Source organism: Dermacentor andersoni, chromosome 3 (assembly GCF_023375885.2).
Source record: "Dermacentor andersoni chromosome 3, qqDerAnde1_hic_scaffold, whole genome shotgun sequence".
NCBI lineage: Eukaryota > Metazoa > Arthropoda > Arachnida > Ixodida > Ixodidae > Dermacentor > Dermacentor andersoni.
This window is the reverse complement of record NC_092816.1, coordinates 20282970-20304043: the sequence shown is the minus strand read 5'-3', so window position 1 is coordinate 20304043 and position 21074 is coordinate 20282970. Positions and strand designations below refer to the sequence as shown.

The following is a 21074-nucleotide window of genomic DNA, read 5'->3' as shown; positions in this document are numbered from 1 at the left end:
GAGCTCTCTGATCTGAATTGTGTTTCTCCATGTGTACGCGTCCGCACATTTCTTTCTTTCTTTTTTCATTCACCTTCGTGAGAGGTGCTGCTGCGCATGGTATTGGTGAAATGACGATCGTGCATTAATGCGACCTTGGGGCAGCAGCCGCGGGCGCTTCTTCACCGCCCGCCATCGCCGAACGGACCGCACAAAGGCCGAGGAAAGGAAGGTCTCTGTGTCCGACACGTGCCGGCGCCCTCTTCCCAAAGTGCGCGTGTGCGCGCGCCGCTCTGAGAAAGGGCTGCAGAAAATAGCGCTTCTTCCTCTCTGCAATCACCCTCTCAAGTAATGTTTTCATCCGACGCGGCCGCCAATTGTCGCAGTTACCTTACAACTGCGCAACTGAGTCGAGGCTCATATCTATCCCTTCTCACCCCCGCCCCTCCCTTACATGCGACGCCTCTCACTTGGTATCGCGCGCTCTTCCAAAGTCCCTCAAAGAACGTGCCCTTTGACTGGATGCGTCTAGATTGCTCAGTTTATCGGACAGTGGCACTCTAGAACTGAAGCGTCATATACACTCGGCGCTATATCAGGACCGGTGAAAATCCCACCATCGTTTTAGTCAAACCAGATTTAAGCGGCTACAAAAAGACACCCTTGCAGAGTCCGCACCTAAGTGCATGAAATAAGGGGTTGTAGAATTTGGAAGGAGGAAAATCGAAAACCTCCAGAAGCGAGGAGGTGCCGGTTCTTCGAACAGCCGACGAGTGTCGAGCCCTTCTCAGAGGGAACACCGAGTGTTCCAGCGATGGATGTCGTGCGGCAAGCCGGCGCGATGCCAGTGAACGTTGCGCTGGTGTTGTTGGCGTCCGTGTTGGTTCCGCTGGTGGCTTTGGCCTGGAACCATGTTGCTATGCTCATCCGTGCCTGGAGGATGCTCAGGACTGTTCCAGGACCCCCGGATTGGCTACCCATGGCCTACGTGTCGTCAGCAAAGAATTCGATTTCTAGAGCCTCGTCTACTCCCGAAGAATTCAAGCTTCGTAAGCTGGCTTTGTCATACTCCTTCTCCTACTCCTTCCCCTAGTGTTGTTACGTGCTAGCATAGGAAACCGTAAGTGTACAGCGCGAATGTCAAACATGGACGTGGTACGGACAGGTCTACGCTTGTCCTTGTCATTGTCTATTCCACGTTTAACCTTCGCGCGGTACACTTGCGATTAACGATTATGAATCACCAACTTGCCCAATCAGCCTTTCTGCGTAGGAAACCATTTGCCTGCATCTCACCACATATAATCAAGCCTTCGCTGCTAATCTTACGGTGTCATGGTGCCGACAATCTACGTGTCCAATGGCCTCACGGAGCTTGCACTCAGGACGCAATGACGAACTGAGCTAGTCGATCAAGAAAAATTTTTGTTCTGTAGGCCACACCAGGGACATCACTCAGCTTCCTGGTACCTGGTGGGGCTGCTCGGTGTGTCACCCCCCCCCCCCCCCCTCGCCTCGCCCTCATTTCTTAACGCATATTTCGTATAGCGAATGTAAAATAACCCGAAGGTTAAATTCTCGTAAATTATTGCCTTTCAATATTTAGTTCTGTAAAAATAAAAGCAGACAATATGGTAGCAGTTTGGCATGTCAAATGTCCGCCTCCCCCATGCTAAACCATGCGACATTTGACGAGCGGGAGGAAGGCGCGCATCAAGCCACCATCGTTTTCGGCTCACCCTCGCACGCTTCCCTTCGCTAATACATTGTGCCCTCGCAGCCGCAACACACACGTGTCGCGCGGACCGCTCACTCTCCTCACGGTGACAGCGATTGCGTAAGGTCGCCGGGAATGTCCATGTAACTGGCGTCGCAATAAAGGCAACGTTTTCTAATTAAACGTCTTCTGAAAGAACGTCTCTAGACTTTTGCACTCAACTGTACGTATGATGTAACTTTTCGTTCCACGTGCAGTCGAGTGCAAAAGTCTAGAAAGCACGGCATCAGCAAACAGGTGCACGTAGGTGGCACCCCTTGATTTGAGCGTTTACGCCTAGAAATAATTTCAGCGACACCTTTGGTCCTTAAACTTTTGCATTGGACTGTATGTTTGTGATTTAAGGATAAACCCCATGAGAGCGATATTGTGCGCGACGGCGACGAGCGACGGCTTCGATACATCGTTTGGTCTTGGCGCTCGATCGCTTGGTTCTGGAAATTTAGAATTCGTCGCTCGTCGCTCGTCGCGCGGAAGTGCTATGAGCTACCAGCAAATAGCGCGAAGTTGGAACTGGATGTAGAAAAATCAAATACTACCGATTGTCGCACGGAACGAGCAAACGATTGAATTTTTATACGTGCTAGGACAAGAACCTACTGCAAGACATTCAGAAATATTTTATGCTGCTCTTAAAATACACCAACTTAAATTAATAAAGCACGCGTCATGCTAGTTTCGGCGCGTATGTTGCTGCCCTCATACCGACAACACCGGGGAGACGACACTCGAAATCGTCGTTCGCATGGGGTACGACCTTTAGGCGACGAGCGAACGCAACAGCCATGTCCATCGCATCGCTTGTCGCTGTCGCGCGCAAGATCGCTTGCATGGGTTTTATATTTTGTCAAGCAGTGTTCTGCGGCTGCAATTCGCGCAATTCAAAATCTGCGTTATGTTAGGATCCTGGCCGCGGCGGCCGCATTTACATAGGGGCGAAATGCAAAAACGCCGTGTGCCATTTGTTGGGTGCACGTCCAAGAACCTTAGGTAGTTAAAATTAATCCGGAGTCCCCCACTATGGCGTGCTTCGTAATAATATCGTGGTTTTGAAACGTAAAACCCTAGAATCTAATTATTTCTTGAAGAACTGCGATCTATATTATAGTAACGTTTTCATAAATGTGGTCGCAGAAATACAATTTCTTTTGGGGCGGGGAGGGTATAAAATCGCGAGGCCCATAGAGTAATGATTGGCTGTTTACTTTCAAAATTGTTCTGTCTTGCACAATTTCGCACAGACTACGTAAACAGAAATAAATGTTTACTCTCCTAAGCTCAAGCAGATGTCTCTGTGCGGCACATTTACTTCTGATAGAGTATAATATTGGCGCTCACATTGGCACAGCTCCAGCCAGACTCAGCGAAAGCTGATATTCAAGGACGGCGTTGAACTTTTCAGCTCACGTTTATCCCGCTTTTCTGTTGTGGCGTCACTCGTTCTGGAAAGGGCTCGGCTCGTTCAATCGCAACGTTAGAAATGCGGCGAAAAATTCGCAGTTCCGCCGGAAAGGTGAAACACCGATTGCGATAGCAAATTAGTAGATAGCTGTGCGAAGTAAGGATAGTAGTTTTATCGGCCGTATAAACTTGCAACATTCGCTAACTAACTAAATTAACAATGATAGAATGCGTAAGCGTACTCAACGAGGACGTAGAAAGAAACAGACACATGGAGACAGCGCTGTTTCGTGTCTGCTTTTTTCTACGTCCTTGTTCAGTCGCGCTTACACATTATATCATGGATTCAAAGCAACTAGCCCGTCAATGTGTTTTAACTTAATTAACCAGCACGGTGTCACGCGCGCACAGGTAAACATGAACACACATCGCTCGATGACAGCGAAAACTGTGTGAAAACGCTGGAGTTAGGAATCGTGGCAGCAGCCACGAGCCAGTTGACCTCCGTGCATATGTCGCTTCAACGCGTACTAAACGTCGAAGGCACAGCGCATAGGAAGCTACCGGCACCACGTGCACTCTGCAAACATCGCAGATCGCTTTGAAGATGAGGCCCGTGCGCGCGCGCAATCTGGACCACGTCGCAGATCGCTTTCAAGACACACGAGCGCCGGCAACGCGTCCCCGCGTCCGCCAAAGGCGTCTACTTCGGCGTCCGCGATTCGCGTGGCCGAGGTCGACGCGGCGGTTATGTCCACTCTGTACGGAGCGGCGGGTGAAGAGGACATCTAAGTACCGTAGCAGCCGCCGGAGAAGAACGCCCCTCCTCCCTCGCCTCACCCCGCTGCCTCGCGCGCCACAGGAGAGCGCACGCATCCGGGCCGCGATTCTCGCTCGCGCATTGAACTGCGTTCGCCGGCTCACGGCTCACCTTCACACGCTTTCACTCATGCGGAACCTCACGGCAACGGCGAGGCAGAAATCCGTCTGGAGTGTCCATATAATTGCTGTCGCAATAAAGCTCAAGGGGAACTTAGTTACCCCTATGTGGATGAATGCGAAGGCATTGCGACTACCGCGCAATGCCTTTGCTCTTTCAGTCGTTGAGTATAACTACATAACCGAAACGTTTTGATGCATTGTGCAATTGCGACCACCAACGGTGTTCGTCACAAGGTGCGCACAGCGCAAGGTCGTGGGTTCGACTCCCACCAGTGGTCGTGGGTTCGAGTGCCTTAATGAACTCTATCTTAATTAAACATATCTTAATTAAATCAACCTTAATTACATTGGTCTTAATTAGCTCTGTCTTAATTAACTTTGCCTTAATTGCCGTCATCGATTGGCTCACTTGGGCTCCTTTGACTTTTTGGACCATCATTTGGTCACGCCGACGGCGACAACGCCGGATTTTCCGCCTCATGAGCCATATAATGCTTTCGCAGTAAAATATTTCTTGGAGTTTGCTCTATGTGGAGATATCTCTAAACTCTTCCCTGCCATAATAGTCGCTACCTTTCCTCATTTTTCCTAGAATGATGCGGTTGACTGTTTTCGTTAATTCATTTTTATTTCGACATTATGGTACATTTGTAGCATGCACAAAATACCGAGGGCACAGACTAAAATCTACTAAACACTAAACAGAGGCAAAACTAAATGCCAGTGCGCAACAAATATATCACGACACAACTGTACGTATAAAATATAATACTAACGTCTAGAAACTAACATTAAGAAAATACTTTACTTTCCTGCACGAGATAACAATTAATCAAAACTTGGAGAAAGAAAAAGCGTAAGCATCACAACATAAAACAATGCTGGTGGTTAAAAGGAGTAGGCAATGTGCATGCGATCATTGTCGGCCAAAGTCAGTACGAGTCCGTGCGAAAACACATGGGGAAACCCTTCAGCGGTATTGTGCGAGACGCTCGGGCGGAGCAATTGCCGGCCTTGATCGCCAAGCTAAACCCGCCTGTTGCTACGATTCACCACCACCACCACCACCACCACCACTACCAAAACGTGATTCCACGCCTGTCATAGACATTCACTCTTTCTGTCAAATTAGCAAGTTTCTTCAAGTACAGGTTGTTTGTTTGGACTTGGCTTTCTCGTCGCGGGTAAACTTAAGAAGGCGGCATTTTCCACTCTTGTTCAATCCTTGCGGGATTAGGCAACAAGTGGTCATAATGTTTTAGTATTATGGAGAGCTTCATTCTGGACTAAAAGCAGCTGTTACAGGACTTGATAAAACAATCTCCAGAGGACACCACTATTTTCTTAATTTTTCTCGGCAGCTGTCTCATAAAGCCATACATGGGTTGGCAGAGTAAGCGGTTACTCACTCGATCATACTCACTCACCAATATTTTGCAGGTCATGATCTCACTCGTACTCGTGTGCACCCACAGTCGACGGCACCCACTCAAGTTCTTAGTCGGGCTCACTCACTCGCGTTCCTGGTCTCTTCGATTGATTTACACTTTGCCGATGATGAGCACCAACGCTCCTATACTGGCGCCCAATCACCGGCGCTCGTTCACGTACAAACGTCCACTCACACTCGCCGACAGTCACTCCCGTTGCTACTCACGTCTTCCCAAACTCACCGCCACCCACTCCCGTTCATCCCCTCATTCCCTTCCTCACTCAGTAACGCTCTATCTCACGCTTGGGAAAGAAATTGTGTGAAGCGAGTGCCAGTCGGGAACTCGTGAGTGTGTATGCCGACTTAGAGCAACTCGCAGCGAACTAGGATGCTTGGTGGTTCAGCTTGCTTGCCAGCTTCGTCAGTGCATGTGTGTATGCACTACGAAGCGGTTGCAGCCTTCGCCCCGACGTAAACTTCTTAAACGGTCTTAAAACTATAGTAAGTATACCAGGTGTTTCTGCGAAGAAATTCAGCAATTTTTAAGAATCGTCTATGCAGGTTGCACAATTCTAGTCCTTAATTAAGATGAGGCGGACACTAGTTGCACGTAAAATCGAAATTCATAATGAACTAATAAATAAAAATGCACTAATGACGTTTTTAACTAATTACATATCGGCACATATTGCAATTTACAAATTGCAGCTGATGAGACAGCACTGCATATACACTTGAAAAAAAAAAAATACATGTGGATGGCACCATTTTAAAGATATGCGCCATCACATTTGCGGTAAAAATGCATTGTCGCTTCATTTACTCTTTTAACAAAACGCTGTTGCACGCATTGAAACAAAGTAACTGGGCCACCAATGCATTTTCTCGCACAGTTGGGGATTTCAGTTCAACTCAGCTCATTTGTTTCTTATAAAACAAAGAGGAGCAAGAGCAAAAGGCCATGGGGCCTGACAAATGCTTTTGCTCCTGTTGACGTTCGGCATGCAGCTACATTTCACATTTGACAAAGATATGTTTACATGAATCGCGCGCACATTTTGTGACATACTTTTTTCATGCGCCTTGCATACTAAAAAAGATCATTATTATGAATTATACAACAGGTAAATTTGAAAAGCATCACAAAGCCACACGTATATTAAAGATCATTTTTTCCCTACCAGCATTACAGTACAGGGAGCGTATTTATTTGTAGAAAATGACATGGTTCAACAAAAAGTATTTATATAATGTTTAAATTGGAGTGCATAAAAATCAATTTCCGGCTCAACAATATCTAATAGTCAGAGTACTGAATAGTAAGTCTTAACGCCCATAATTTGTGCGGGTGAGTGGTGTTGCTCCCGCTTGTTTGCCCAATGAAGAAGGAGATATGAAGGCTATAGATTTTTATGTGTAAAAGTAATCTATATTTATATATCTGGCTGGCTCGGAGCTATGAGTAGTTGTCGAACAGCTTCCATGTCGGTGGTTCTCGCGGCCTACCGTGATAGTTTTCAAACATTCATATTACCACTTTTTGTAAAAGTATAATTTTTTCGTCATTTCTTGGAGTCGTTGTTCTACAAATTAATACACAGCAAGTGAGCTTAGAGTAAAAGCGGGTGTAGTGAATGGCTTTCTTTAGGCATAATGGAACAAGAGCATTAATCCTATATATACAACCTACTACATTACTAAAACCTTTGGCTAGCTTATTGATATGAGTGTCCCAAGAGAGGTTATCTTGGAATCAGACCCCCAGAATTTTTGTGTTTTTACTTGAACTAAACACTTCCTTTGAAATGAAACAGTTATATTACAATTGCTTGTTTGCTGGTTTGAACATTGTATACTTCCTTTTATTAACATTTAATTGCAGCTTGTCTTTTTTTAAGCTGGTTTATTTACAACCAGTCAGCCAATAAATTTAAATACGCATTCATTTTTTTAAGTATTGCAGGGAAAGAAGGTTTGTCTCGTCAGCGTACATAATTATGTTAGGTGTGGAAGGAATGCTTGGTAGATCGTTTATGTAGATAATAAGGGACCAAGCAAGGAACTCTGCGGGGCGCCAGTCTTTACATTGAGAAATGACGAGGTGAACTGATTAAATGAAAGAAATTGATATCGTTCAGTTAAATAAATTTTCATTAGGTCCAATGGAGTTCCACGTATGCCATATTCATGAAGTTTAGGCAGGAGCCTACCATGGTTCAGGCTATCGAATGCTTTACACAGGTCCAAGAATAAGCCTATCGTGTGTAATCGTCTCTCAGTGTTTTGTAATATTTTATGTTTGACATTTAAGAGCGCATGTTCGCAAGACTTATATTTTTGAAAATCACATTGTGCCTCAATAATTATAGCATACTTCCTCACAAGAACTTCCAATTGTGTATTTATATTAGTTTTAAAAAGCTTTGATAGAAGCGGGAATATCTATATTGGCGTGAAATTGTTTACATAGCGGTCAGCACCGCCTTCGTGAACTGGGCAAACTCTGGCTATCTTAACTTTATTTGAGAGAATTCCAGATTCAAACATTATATTTTAAAGTAGGTTAAGACTTTTGAAATAATATCAGATAGGTATTTTGTCGGAGATGTCGTAATACTGCGGAATCCTACAGTAGTATTGTTATCAAAGCCAGCGATCACCTTTCTATTTCACCAGACATTGTTGGAAATCGTTCTAAAGAATTCGGCACATGTAGGCTGTTTTGGTACAGTACTGTTTTGGTACGCTTTCTAGGAGTTCAGTTTCCCAATTGATTTCGCCGATAAGACATAGAAAGTGTGTTAGCGCAGTTGTGTCAATGGGGCGATAAGAATACTCAAGCTCATTATGCATGAATTTTTGAGGACATGGCAACAAGCAGGAGAGGGAGATGATCGCTTATGTCGAAGGACACGACACCCGCTGTCACAGTAGGGGTTTGTAGATTGGTGATACACACATCTAATAAAGTGGCACTTTGTGCTGTACGTCACAACCTGTATGCAACGCTATAGTGTTAAAACATGCATAAACGTGTAGCGACTGGTCAAATTATCTAGTAATTGTGTCCTCAGCCACCATATTTATATTCACGTCACCTAGTATTGCAAACATTCTGCCTGTTCTACTGAGGTAAAGTAACAGTCTATCCATGTAAGAGAGGAATTCCCTTTTGTTTCCACAAGGTGGTTTGTAGACTTCTGCGACTGTTCCTGTTTTAAGATGGATGGTAAGGCATTCGATATTTTCATTGATTTGTGAAAAATCTGTAATTACCTCCGTATCAAAGTCCTTCCGCAAATTGGCCGCTACCCCGCCACCACGTGAACAGCTCCTGTTTATTCCGTGGTACGTGTAATGCTCTGTAATGCTCGAGCCATAAAGGTCTGTCGGCATCAGATAACCATGTTTCACTAAAAAGCAAGATGTCTACTCGAGTATCCATCTGTCTGAGTAATTCATCTATGTTGTCGTGCTTATTCCTTATACTTTGGACGTCTAAATGAAAAATTGAAAGATGACAACTGCGTCACCCAGCACCTCCACCAGAATCTAATATGAATACAGTACAAGAGAGCAGCAGGCAGCGTGTCTCAACCAAAGTAGCTCAGGCAATCTCGAGCTCGCGCCTCCCAGACGACTGGCGATGTGGCTGCAGCGCCGGGCATTCCTCTTCCGAAACCGAAAATTTGTTTGGATGTCTCAAAACTGCTGTTAGCCAAGAATTCGTTCAATTTGGATCCGCTTTGCCAACTTCCCAGCTAAATTTTATATATTGCAATATGAGGCGTAAGGTAACTAGCTAGAAACTTAATTAGTAAATTTCTGTTAATTAGTCTATTATAGATTTCGATTTCTCGTGCAAATAATATCCGCCTCTTTAAGCAGCCAAGTTCAAACGTTAGAGTTGTATCTGCCCCATGTAATCTTTAAAAAGTTCGAAGGCGATTCAACCTCCAGTTGAATTCGATGAAAGACAACGTCTTCCTGAGTTATATATAGTTGGGGATGAGATAGGGTCTGAGTCAGTGCGCACCGCGCTTTATCGCGTCACTCTTCGCGGGGGGGGGGGGGGGGGGGGGAGGAGTAGGAGGGAAAAGCGTCCGTGACGTAATGGTTACAGTATCACATTTCTGTGCCAGATCTTGTAACCTGTGTTTGAATCCGCCCGTTGGACAAATTCACCTATTTATTTATTATTGAGATAGCAATTATACGGACAATCCAGGTACATTTCTGCCATCGGCGTCGCCGTGAGGCTCCGTATGAGTGAAAGCGTGCGAGGGTGAGCCGGCGAACGCGGTTCAATCTCGCGTGCGCGAGCGAGGAACGCGGCCCGGACGCGTGCCCTCCCCTGTCGCGTGCGAGGTAGGGGGGTCAGGCGAGGGAGGAAGGGCGCTATTCTCCGGCGGCTGCTAGGGTGCCTAGATGTCCTTCTCGCCCGCCGCTCGGTACCGAGTGGAGACAACCGAGGTGTCTACTGCGGCATTGGCCACGTGAATCCCGGACGCCGTAGTAGACGTCTTTGGCGGACGCCGTAGGGACGCGTTGCCGGCGCTCGTGTGTCTTGAAAGCAACCTGCGACGTAGCCTCATCTTCAAAGCGATCTGCGATGTTTACAGAGTGCGTGTAGTACCGGTAGCTTCGTATGCGCTGCGCTTTCGACCTTTAGTTCGCGTTGAAGCGAAAGATGCATGAAGGTCAATTCACTTGCTGTTGCCGCGATTCCTCCACCTAAAATTTTCACAGCGAGTTTCCGCGCTCATCGAGCGAGATGCGTTCATGTTTACCTCTGTGCGCGTGACACCGTGCTGGTTAATTTAATTAAAACACGTTGCGGGCTAGTTGGTTTGAATCAGGATATAATATGTAAGCGCGACTGAACAATGACAAAGAAGCAGACACACAAAGACAGCGCTGTCTCTCTGTGTGTGTTCCTTTCTATGTCCTCGTTGAGTCTGGCTTATAAATTCTCTCATTGTTAATTTAGTTAGTACGCGAATGTTTACAAGTGGCCGATAAAACTACTATCCTTATTTCGTACTGCTATCTACTAATTTGCTATCGCAATCGGTGCTTCGTCTCTCGGTCGGAACGGCGACTTTTTTAAGGAATAACAATTTCGCCATAAGGATGAAACAATGAATGATCTAGCAACATGTTAGAATATCGCACGAAATAATTAAAGTTCGTAGCTTAATTTAGTGCACCATGAATTGCAGTAAACATAAGCTGGCTAAGTAAACGCGTGCACACACACATAGACAAAAAATTTGGCTGCGGCTTAGCTCAGCTAACGCTGGATATGCAAAGCGAAAGCCTGGTTTAGCCTGGTTAAGTCTTGGTTTCACTTGGTTGACCTTTGATTTAGCTGTAATTATTATACTTAGGTATAAAATCACCGTAAAACCAAGTATGACGGCTGTGCCTATGGCGGTGGCTAGATATAACTGTGATTTATATATATATATATATATATATAGCTTGGGCAGGCACGCATCGTGCGACGGTGCGACGCCTGTTGTGCCACAGGAAAAGCGCAAGTGCTAGACATCACACGTCGTCTGTAGCAGCAGCTGGTGTTCAACGGTGCTTACGAATTCATGATAATAAGGGCAGACTAAAATCTGATGCATTTTTGTTTTGCTTTTTGTGTAGGCGTCCTGATTGCCAATCGGCTCATTTAGAAGTGGTTACTTAATTTATGGAACGCATCGTTTTTACCCTTTCTCTACGCGTGACTCGCTTCCCAGTCTGTTTATTTCTTTTCTGTTTTTTCCCACGACCCTGCTTTTGCAGCACGTATACACTCTCGTGAAAAACAAAATCGGTCACTTTACTTTGGCTTCGGTCCGAAGCAACTTTCTGTCGCGAACTATAGCTGCGTGCGCACTCTGTCGATGCGGTGCGAGCAAAGCTGGGATTTTGAAACATGCAATCAATGCCTGCAACATAACTGTTTGTTGGCCTAGTTTGTGCTTCCTAAAAGAAATGTTTTTCGCCGCAAGTTAAAACACACACAAAAGGAAGACACGTAGAAGACAACACTGGCAGCACTTCCAACTGATTTAGTTTGGGTGGTAACGCAGCAATATATATACACATACACGCATGCGCAGGCTGTTCTCGAACCTATGTTATCGAGCGGTCGAGGAATCTCGTTTCCGATTTGTAGAGCAAGACAGATGTATCGCTAATTCAACTTTAACCTTTCTTTTTTATATAATACGCTTCCATTAGCTCACGTGCTGTGTGATTTCTGCTTCTGGCAAGAATCTTAACCTTATGAAAACGTGGCAAATGTGCTACGCCAGTTTTCACTATATTTACTTCGTGCTCCCTGGCTCGTTCATTTATGCAGCGTCCGGTCTGTCCGATGTAGGACTTGCCGCACTCAAGGGGAATTTAGTGCACCACCCCCGTGGTGCATTTACCGTAAGACGCGCCATGTTTCTTGCCACAGCCTTGCCAGCCGGTCTCGCGAGTGCTTCTCGAGCAGAGCTCAACCAGTTTGACGGGGGCAGAAAAGGAAATGGGTACGCCATACCGGCCTGCCGCCCTCATGAGGTTAGGGCAGGCCTTATGAACATAAGGAATCACTGCAGGTCTTACGGTTCTGGCTCTTTCTCCCTCCCTTGTGGCGCTGGTACCTTTTACGTTCCGTAAAAGGGTTTCGGTGACTGATGTCACCAACGAGTCAGGGAGCCGTGCTGCTTTAGGTCGCTTGATCTGATTATCGAACGAGGCCTGCATCGTGTGTGTACACGATTTCTTGTGGGCCGACTCCAAGCACAGCAAGGCAATTCCACGTTTGACAATTTTGGAATGACAGGAATCATACGGCAGTAACCCATTCTTGGCATGTGGGAAGTATTGCCAACAAGCTTGGCCCTCATGAAAGGTTAATCTTAAATCTAAAAATTGCAGGGTGTTACACTGTGGCACTTCATGCGTAAACGAAAGCCCCTTGTCATTGTTTTCAAATATGTTTAAAATATCATCGCGGCGCTTCAGTGAGCCTTGTCAGTTAAAAAGAATTAAGAAGTCGTCCATATATCTAAAAACATTTATAATATTTAAAGTGCTGTCCCGTTTAAAAGCCTCATCCAGCAGACGATCAACACTGGATAAGAATATGTTGCACAGCAGCGGCGCAATACACTAACCAATGCAAATTCCGCGTTTTTGCAAGAAAAGCTGTTTGTCAAAACAGATAAAGATACTATCAAGATAGGCTTCTAATAGTGTTAAAAAGTCCTCAAGCGTAACACCGGCTGCATTTTGAAAAGCTACGATGCCGCTTCCTTCTGTGCACGTTTTTAGCGCAGCAAAAACTACATCATGTAAAATTGAATAAAAAAGGTCTTCAACATCTACAGAAAACGCATTGCCTATGGATTGTTTTTTTCGTAGAAATTGCACTATGTCTTGTGGATTGCCTGTCGAGAAAGGGTCATTTACTTTAACAGATTTTAGCACATTTAGAATGTGCCTACTAAGTAACAACTGCCACGTGCCTCGTTCGCTCACTATGCTCCTAAACGGCACATTGGGCTTCTGCGTCTTTGCACTGAAATATATGTTTAGCGCTGTAGCTCTCACATTGTTAATATCTTTGGCCAACTTGTCCAAGTTGAGCGCCTTACATAGCTTGACAACATTACTCTTTACCTTTGATTCAGATTTCCTAATCTGTGCAAAGTTTTTGTTTACAGCCTTTGCGGCTTTCTCGTTGTACATTCCTCTAGAAAATACCGCAAAACACCTCTCTTTGCTTCCAAAATAACTAGGTTAATATCTCTGCAAAACGCTACAGTCTTCCGCATAACAGCAACATCACGGCTTGACCTATACACTGAAACGCTTTTTTTCCAGACTGTCCACACCATCAAGCAGACGTCTTTCTTTGTCCTCCTGGGGAGTTTGCCTAGCCACATTTCTGTTAAACGCTGCTAATGCATGCATAGAAACGCTGGCCTCAATGCTATATTATGGTCCTTTCATAAGAAGAGTTGTGCCATATTCCGGAATGCTCGTATTTCCCAGGAGCACAAGGCCTCCCCGGCCCGGAAAAATGAAAACTTTCCGCCTATATATGCGAGGCGCCATCTATTTTCTTAAGGCGCAAGTATGCGCCTGCGTCCCCCACGTGAGCATATTACCGCCACTACGATACGAGCGATAACAACAATGATAACAATACGCTAACGATTGGGTTCTTTCTGGTGCCTTCCAGTTGAGATGCGCGCCTTTCTTGTGCCGCTCTTGCTTCTTAACTCTTGTATACGCACAAGACGGTGGTTTCATTCAAACACAATAAAATGTTGCAAACAAGCTCTGCGGTAGCCCGTAAGGTCGAGGAAGTATCATGAAAGGGAAAATTGTCATCCACCCGAATGTAGCATAAAATTACAAAGGAAACCAATACGGGTTTCTCAAAAAGAACGCTTCGCATTAGAAAAAGTCGTTCTGGTCCGGAATTCTAACCCGGACCAGGACAAATTTTTCAACAATAATATTCACAATAAACTGTTGCGCTGGATAAGAGAAACGAGCATATCACTAGCATTAGATCCGATTATGTCGCGCCATTGCTTCGATATTATAGCGAATGTTAAATATTATGCATAAATCAGCAAGAAGAACGAGAGCGATAATTTCTGTGCCATTAGTTGCGCAGCCATTAGCGGAATAATATGTTTCTGTATTATACTGCAACACACGCAAGGAAACAGGGGTCTGATGAGAAAAGTGAAACAGAAATGCAGGCTCATAACTCAGTTTTGTTTAAGAAAATCCACACATGTTAACTTTCTTAACAAACCTGTGATTATGCTACAAACAAAAATAACAGAAGAAGAGAAACAAGTGTCTGGATCGCATGCATCTCTCAAATTAAGTTAGCTTGCCAACTCTAAACGCGATAGGCTATAATTTATGAAGCGAATATACAGGGAGCAAAAGGATGTGCAACTGCCTGGCATCAGTTACTATCAGTCTTCCTGCTGAATCATAAAAGAAACACGTACGCACCAAGTGGTTCACGTTCACTTCGTGACGCAGTCAGCGTGGGTGCTGTCACACATTTTATCATCTTATCACTGCCTGCTGCTGCCTTTACTGTTAAAAGCCTCTTGACCTGAGCGGACTGTGCTTTTTCGATATGAAGCATCAACATTCAGTTCTAACTTGATTCAATCCATGATTTTATAACGTGGCACAAAAATAATAGCGTAATCTTCAAGACCAGTGAACTACTACTGCGAAGCGCCCTATGGCGAAATAAAATTGATTGTCGTTATGTATCCGAGGGAGTTTCAATCCCTAATAATTTTACAGGGTGGTACATTTAATATCTATCTTCCAAGGGAAAGCTTTCCCTGGTATTTTTCCGTTCCGTGAACTTTCCTCCATATTGCGGGCTTCCGCAGAACTGATTTGCCGATTATTTTCATGCGCTCGTCCAGTTCATTGCGTGGCAATCACCCGTCGTCACACTGTCCTTTGCCTTACGCTGGTTTTATCGTGCCATGAAAGGGGCAGCAATCTTAAGAGCTCTCGATCGACCGAATCCATAGGCCATGGGCGTCGTGGCATCGCGCTGTTCTTCACCACAGCGTATCTCCCAGCCGGCATCCCCGCGAGGTCGTTTATCTCCGACGACCGATGATTGCTAAGCAACCTTATCAGCCGCAATTGCGGGTGTGCACACAGACAAGCCCGCTCTTCCAAAATGGACCCTGCTTCGAAGTAACGGCCACGCAGCCGTCGTCGCAGGATTGGTTCCGGAAATGCGCGCGTGTGTTTGCGTTCCGCTGCTGCTCGTCATCTCGTGCTTGTGCGGCTCTGTGGTGTCCCAAGGTAACGTCGTACTTCGTCGCAACGGTTACACGGGCGTCACCATTGCTCTCTCACCGCGGATGTCGCAAGGAAGTCTGCCTGACGACTTTGCGCACACCGTCGCCGAGCTCGTCGAGGTGGCATCGAAGAAAGTGTACCAAGAACTGGGTCCAGGTCGTGCCTTTTTCCGAGAGGTCACCCTGCTCGTTCCCAGTTCACTCAACGCTTCGAACATCGTCGGCAGCAACCGCAGCAATGACGACCTTAAAATCACGGTGAGCTCCAGACCCAGCTTCAGCTCCTCGCACTTCGTGATCGAGCCCGACAAAGGCGCCCTTTTCGGTGAGCACCCGTACACCCTCCAGTATGGCTCGTGCGGTGTCCAAGGCCTGCGAACGGTGCTGCCTTTCTCCTCTGTCGTCAAGATCGACGGCGAAGCGATGGCCGCGGAATGGCTCCGCCTCAGGTACGGCGTCTTCAGCGAAGAGCCTTTGCCAAATGACCCTCTGTACTCGCCAGACGCGGCCGCCACGAAGCAGGGCGTTCTCTGCGAAACGCGAAGCGCTCGGCGCGTGATTCTCGAGTCTGGCGATTTTAGTGGCGTCAATCTTATGGGCGAGTCTCCGTACGAGCGCGCCAAGTTGAATATCGTCCAAGAGGCTCCGCTGCACCTCGTCGTCGTCTGGAATGTCGAATCGAGCGACCTGTCCACTCCCACGCCGTACGCGACGACACTCATTGCGCTCAGGAAGTTTGCTCAGACACTGGTCCCAGAGCACTCGATGATGGCGTTGGTGGCCTACAGTACGAGCGTGTTTTATGCCGACAGCAGGCTCATTGTCATGAATACCAAGGAACAGAGAGAACTGTTCGCCAAAAGCTATCCGACATCTCGCCGTGTCACTTCAACTCTTGAGCGGGCAGTCGTCAAGGCTCTGGAACTGCTGGGTGCAAATGCACAAGGATGGACGAGACCACAGGGCTCTATTCTTCTAATATCTCACGACGAAATTCGTTTAGAAGACCTCAACGCTGCCAGGAAAAAGTTAGCCGGTAAACAAGTCAGGGTTCACGCTCTGCTTCTTTCTAAAAGCGGCGTTGAAAACAATGTTGAAAAGCTCTGCTCCGAATACGACGGCAATGTGTTTTTAGCCCAGTCTTACAACAAAAGAGCGCTGGATTACACGCAGCAGACGAATGCAATCGCTGCGCTAGCATTCAGCAAAACGTCTTACGGGGAGACTAAGGCCCCGATAATCTTGAAACAGAAAGTAATAGACCCAGTTGAACAAGGTGCGGAAACCACTGAGGTATTTTATGTTGACTCGCAAGGCTTGATGACGCTCGGAGTGGACATCGTATTCGAGCAGACAGATGAAGCGTCTTATTATGCAAACTACATTGTACTCCATTCACCGACAGATAAAATTTATGATGTAAACAGCCCAGAACTGACAGGTCAGCTGTTTAATGTTCAGCAATTCAAGATACAGAACGCTTCTGCCGGACAGTGGACGCTGCGGATTAAGCCTGAGACGTCTATGCCCAATCCAGTGAAGCTTGAAGTTTGGCTTCAGACGTCTACGATTGCCGATCCGTCAGTTACGATCACTGCCTGGCTTAGCTCCGAATTTTCGAATGTAGACCCTTCGAAGCCGTTTCTTATCTACGCCGAAGTTCGGAAAGGCTCAAACCCTATTCGCTACGTTAGCGCCACTGCAACAGTGGTCGATCCAGAGGGAAACATGACTGAATTTCCTCTTGTGGACAACGGGGCCGGGATCCCCGACATCACCGCCGGAGATGGAATCTATAGCCGATACTTCACTGGATTTTCAAAGAAGGGCCTCTATACCTTGTCAGTGACTGCCGAAGGGTCCGATCAGAGCGTCATAGTTGGTGGTGCCGTGTGGAACGAAGCGTCGACATCACCGCCAGCTCAATGCTGTGGAAGTCAGTTTCCCGAAGAAGGGTCAGTGCCGTCAGGACCGTTCCTGCGTCATTTCGAATACGGATCGTTTTTCAGCATCGCCGACAGGCCTCAAGGTGACATATACCCACCAAGTCGCGTCACCGACCTGACAGCGAGCCGCGTCGGCGATCGTGTCACACTCGAATGGACTGCACCTGGAAATGACTACGATCACGGTACGGCAAAGAGCTACGAAATCAGATTTTTCGGAAGCGCCGCCGACTTCGCGCAACTATTTGAAACTTACGGAAAAAGAATCGAGAAATACGACATCGACAATCTTGCTGACTCGCCGAAACCCTTCGGCGAACGCGAAAAGTGCGCGTTTAATTTTAACCACGGTGATCGCGGTGGGAGCTACTACTTCGCCATCCGGGCGGACGACAATTCGAACAAGGGTCCCGTGTCCAATGTGGTGGAAGTGACTTTCCCTGCACCTACACCTCCCGCGGTTGTTCCAGGAGGAGGGGGAACGCCAGACGCAATCGTAACCAGTACGGAGAATGAGAACGACCGCAATTACGCTAGAGGTGGTTTGACGTCCCTTCAACTTGCCTTAGCCATCGTGCTTCCGCTGCTCTTTCTGTTGATTCTGGCCATCATCGTCTTACTGGTTGTGTGCTTCCGGAGAAGAGGCAAACGAGGCAAGGGCTCGCAAGAAGGTTCGCCGCCGCCACCGCCCACGAGGGCGCGGCCCATCATCTCTTCTCCCATCGCACAGAAGGGCTCGGTGACTCCCGAGAAAGAGGACAAAGCGAGCCCGTACGCGACGTCGCTCATGAACGGCAGCAGCATCAGCCCCATTAACTCCTACTCGGCAGACTACCTCATGGACCAGTATGAATACGAGAAAGCCAAGAGGGCGGCACAAAATGGAACCCAGAGGACGCCGTCGGCGCCGCAGCGCGCTGATCTGTCCTCCTCTTCAGATGCACCCTCGGAAGATCGATCTCATCGTCCTGAACAGGTATGGTCGACGCCGCAGGGCAGGGACGATCGGGACGACATCGGGCTGCCGGCCGTAAAGCCGTACGTGACCGAACTGAGGCCCGTGCAGAGCCCGCCGCATGGCCCAGGATCACGTCGCTTGCCTCCAGACTTCTCGACTGTGCCCAGGAGACAAACGTTTGTGTAACTGCGAAAGAGCGCGGCATGAGAGCCTACGAGTGCATTTTTACAAGTGCTACGGGCTTCTGTGTGTAGTGGGTTGACCCCTCAACCGCGTTCTGCCCGTGCCTGCGACAGCTGCGTCTGTCTGAAAGCAGACGAACGGTTTTGCTGTGAGGGAAGGCGGCATACATATATTGCACAGCCTGCGCATGCAACTGCATCTCTCTATAAGGAAAGACAACAAGGCCGGTTGTGGCACTTGCGTGACGATCGCGTGTGTGCTTGTTTACAGCTTGAGACAGTCGTTTTGCATTGCTTGGGCTGCTGCCCTAACAGTTGCGTCTTTTCTCGCTGTCCACGACCTCATTTGTAACAGAAAATCGTTAAAGCATATGCATGCACGATTGTACCGACGATTTAGTTCACCTTCGATATGAACCTGTAAGGAAAGTGCGGCAGCCCCCCATTTTCTCTAACTTTTTTTTATTTCGTATAGTATAGATGCTTTCTTCGACGAGTGTTCATGTTGCGGACTTGTTTGCACTTGCACGTCACCTTTCATATCGTTCCCGCGAGTGCGTGGTGTTGGCCACCCGAGCATATGTACAAAATAGTATCGTCTGTCTTTGTTTTAGTATTACAGTACGTTTTACCTTGCGCAGATTTTTACTCCTTGTAAATGTACTCATAAGCTGATACTGTATTGTTTCAGTGTGTTCACCGTGATGCGATCATAGCTAGAAATGTTTAGCGTCATATCGTGTGTGTTGTTTTTACCGTATGAATGCTGCGAGAACAAAATTCAACAGAAGCCAAGAGACAACGTCGCGTTCTTCCCATACGTGCATGTCATCTTGATATGCTCAGTTTATTGCCTGCGCCAAACGCATCCGCTTCTAGTCCGTCGTATGATTAGATGTATGAAATGAAAGCTGAATAAAACAATTTCTTCAGTCAATAACCGGACTTGTATATGGCTTGGTGCTGGTAATTTTTATTATCTCTTTCATGAATCATCTCGCAAAAGCATCAAAGCTTTACTGAATCGCCTTTGCTGAAGCGTGCGTGTTCCCGAGATTACACAATTTTAATGCGCAATTCCGCGTTCGTTCGAGCACGAGTACAATGGAAAGTATCGCTGGAGCTGGTTCGTCCTTATCGACTTGGATCACGCTCCATGTCCCTCAGAAGTTTACGTTGAACTTGTTCTCGAAAATGTCGAAATTACTGTAGAAGCGTTCTTTTTACGTATCCTTCAGTAGTACTTGCTTGTGCGTGCAAGATGTCGTTAATGGAACAATAGACCTCGAGGTTGCACACGTCCTCTCAATCTTCGGCTGCTTCATAGCCGCAAACCATGGTTGTCGCTGTTCGTAGAGCTTAAACGGCTGTCTAGCACCTACTGTTGTTCCTTGAATTCATAGTGGGTTGAGGGTGTCGATTCGACCACGTGGTGTTCGTAATGACGCAGTGACCACTTATCCAAAATGCTTGTACGCACATCGGCATCGCTGAAAGTCCTCTCGCTGTTCTGCTTTATACAGAAGTACTTGGGCGGAACACATGTTATTTTTTTTTCTCCTTGGTATTTGAAATGTCCCGTGTTGCAGAAACCTTGTGCCATGTGTTTATACCACCTGCCTTTTTTCGGCAAGGCTGCCAGCCGAGCCGAGCACTGGCTTTTATCTGGACTTGATTACTGTTTTATCGCCAACATTTGGTGAGGTCATCGTCATAGAAAGGCCAACGTCATAGAAAGGCCAAAATCTTGGCGATGGCCTTTTTCTTGGAGGATGTTGGCCCACTGCAACACTGGTGGAAGTCAAAAGTCCAGCCCACGTATACAGCTGAAGAACTGAAGTTAAGCAATTATACTATGACCTCGCCTACAGGCACAAGTGGTGCTGACGGCGGCGGTTTACCATGTATGCCAGAAAAGGCTCAAAGAAGGCGGTCTTCATCAGAAATGACAATCAGCAAAGTGGAACCGAATTCACGCTGTAGTCTGGTGTGGCCGTGGTTCAAACCCATGTAGGCGTTTGTCCTCTTATTGATTTTCGAAGTTGTATATGTATTTCTCCTACTTTTTTATTGACTTGACGTTTGGGCGTCAGTATACGTGTTTTTTTTTTAATCTGAGCAAACAAGGCGCAAGGCGCGGGTACTGGGAATTTCTTGACGCTTCGGATGTACAGGTGGTGCCGCGTTTTCCCAATAGCCATGCGAATAGTTTAGCGGCATCGAGGGAGATCTTGTCGGAAAGGCCTAATAACAAGCCGTCTGGATTGTATATGGTGCTTCTAGGTCTACTACTGTAATGATTTGGGCTCTAGGACGCACTTCAACGCCCTGGTTACGTGACCGCATCGGCTTGCCTCGTGAATTGAGTGCTTTTTGTCATCGGAATTACGGACAATAGAACTGGCGACCGACCTAAATGGTAATTATTCATTATCAGTATACGGTAGCTCAGAAGAAGACGCGTGGACAAGGAAAAGCGTTCGCCCTGTTGCCGTACCCCTAAGTAATCTTTTTTTCCCCTTCTCTAATCGTCATAAACATCACCGTATTTGTCAGTACACCGCCCAATTTAGTGATAAATTAACTTCCGGCTGACAATT

At 46.8% G+C, this 21074-nt stretch overlaps 2 protein-coding genes across 3 annotated transcripts in view; both read left to right on the top strand.

The window, feature by feature from the left end:
• Positions 1–471: 471 nt before the first annotated feature.
• LOC126519584 (cytochrome P450 4V2-like) overlaps positions 472–21074 on the top strand; it is a 44780-nt gene continuing 24177 nt past the window's right edge. For both annotated transcript variants that reach the window (XM_072287084.1, XM_050168981.3), the window contains exon 1: positions 472–1028. In XM_072287084.1, the coding sequence (XP_072143185.1) occupies positions 794–1028 (235 nt within the window). In that variant the 5' untranslated portion in view covers positions 472–793. The remainder of the gene's footprint in view (positions 1029–21074) is intronic.
• LOC126519463 (calcium-activated chloride channel regulator 1-like) lies at positions 14797–19419 on the top strand. The gene has a single exon (XM_050168972.3). It carries the CDS (start codon positions 15323–15325, stop codon positions 18476–18478), a length of 3156 nt encoding a protein of 1051 aa, XP_050024929.2. The 5' UTR covers positions 14797–15322; the 3' UTR covers positions 18479–19419.

Excerpts from the sequence above, each read along its gene's own strand:
- LOC126519463 (XM_050168972.3), top strand. The coding sequence starts at position 15,323 with ATGCGCGCGTGTGTTTGCGTTCCGCTGCTGCTCGTCATCTCGTGCTTG.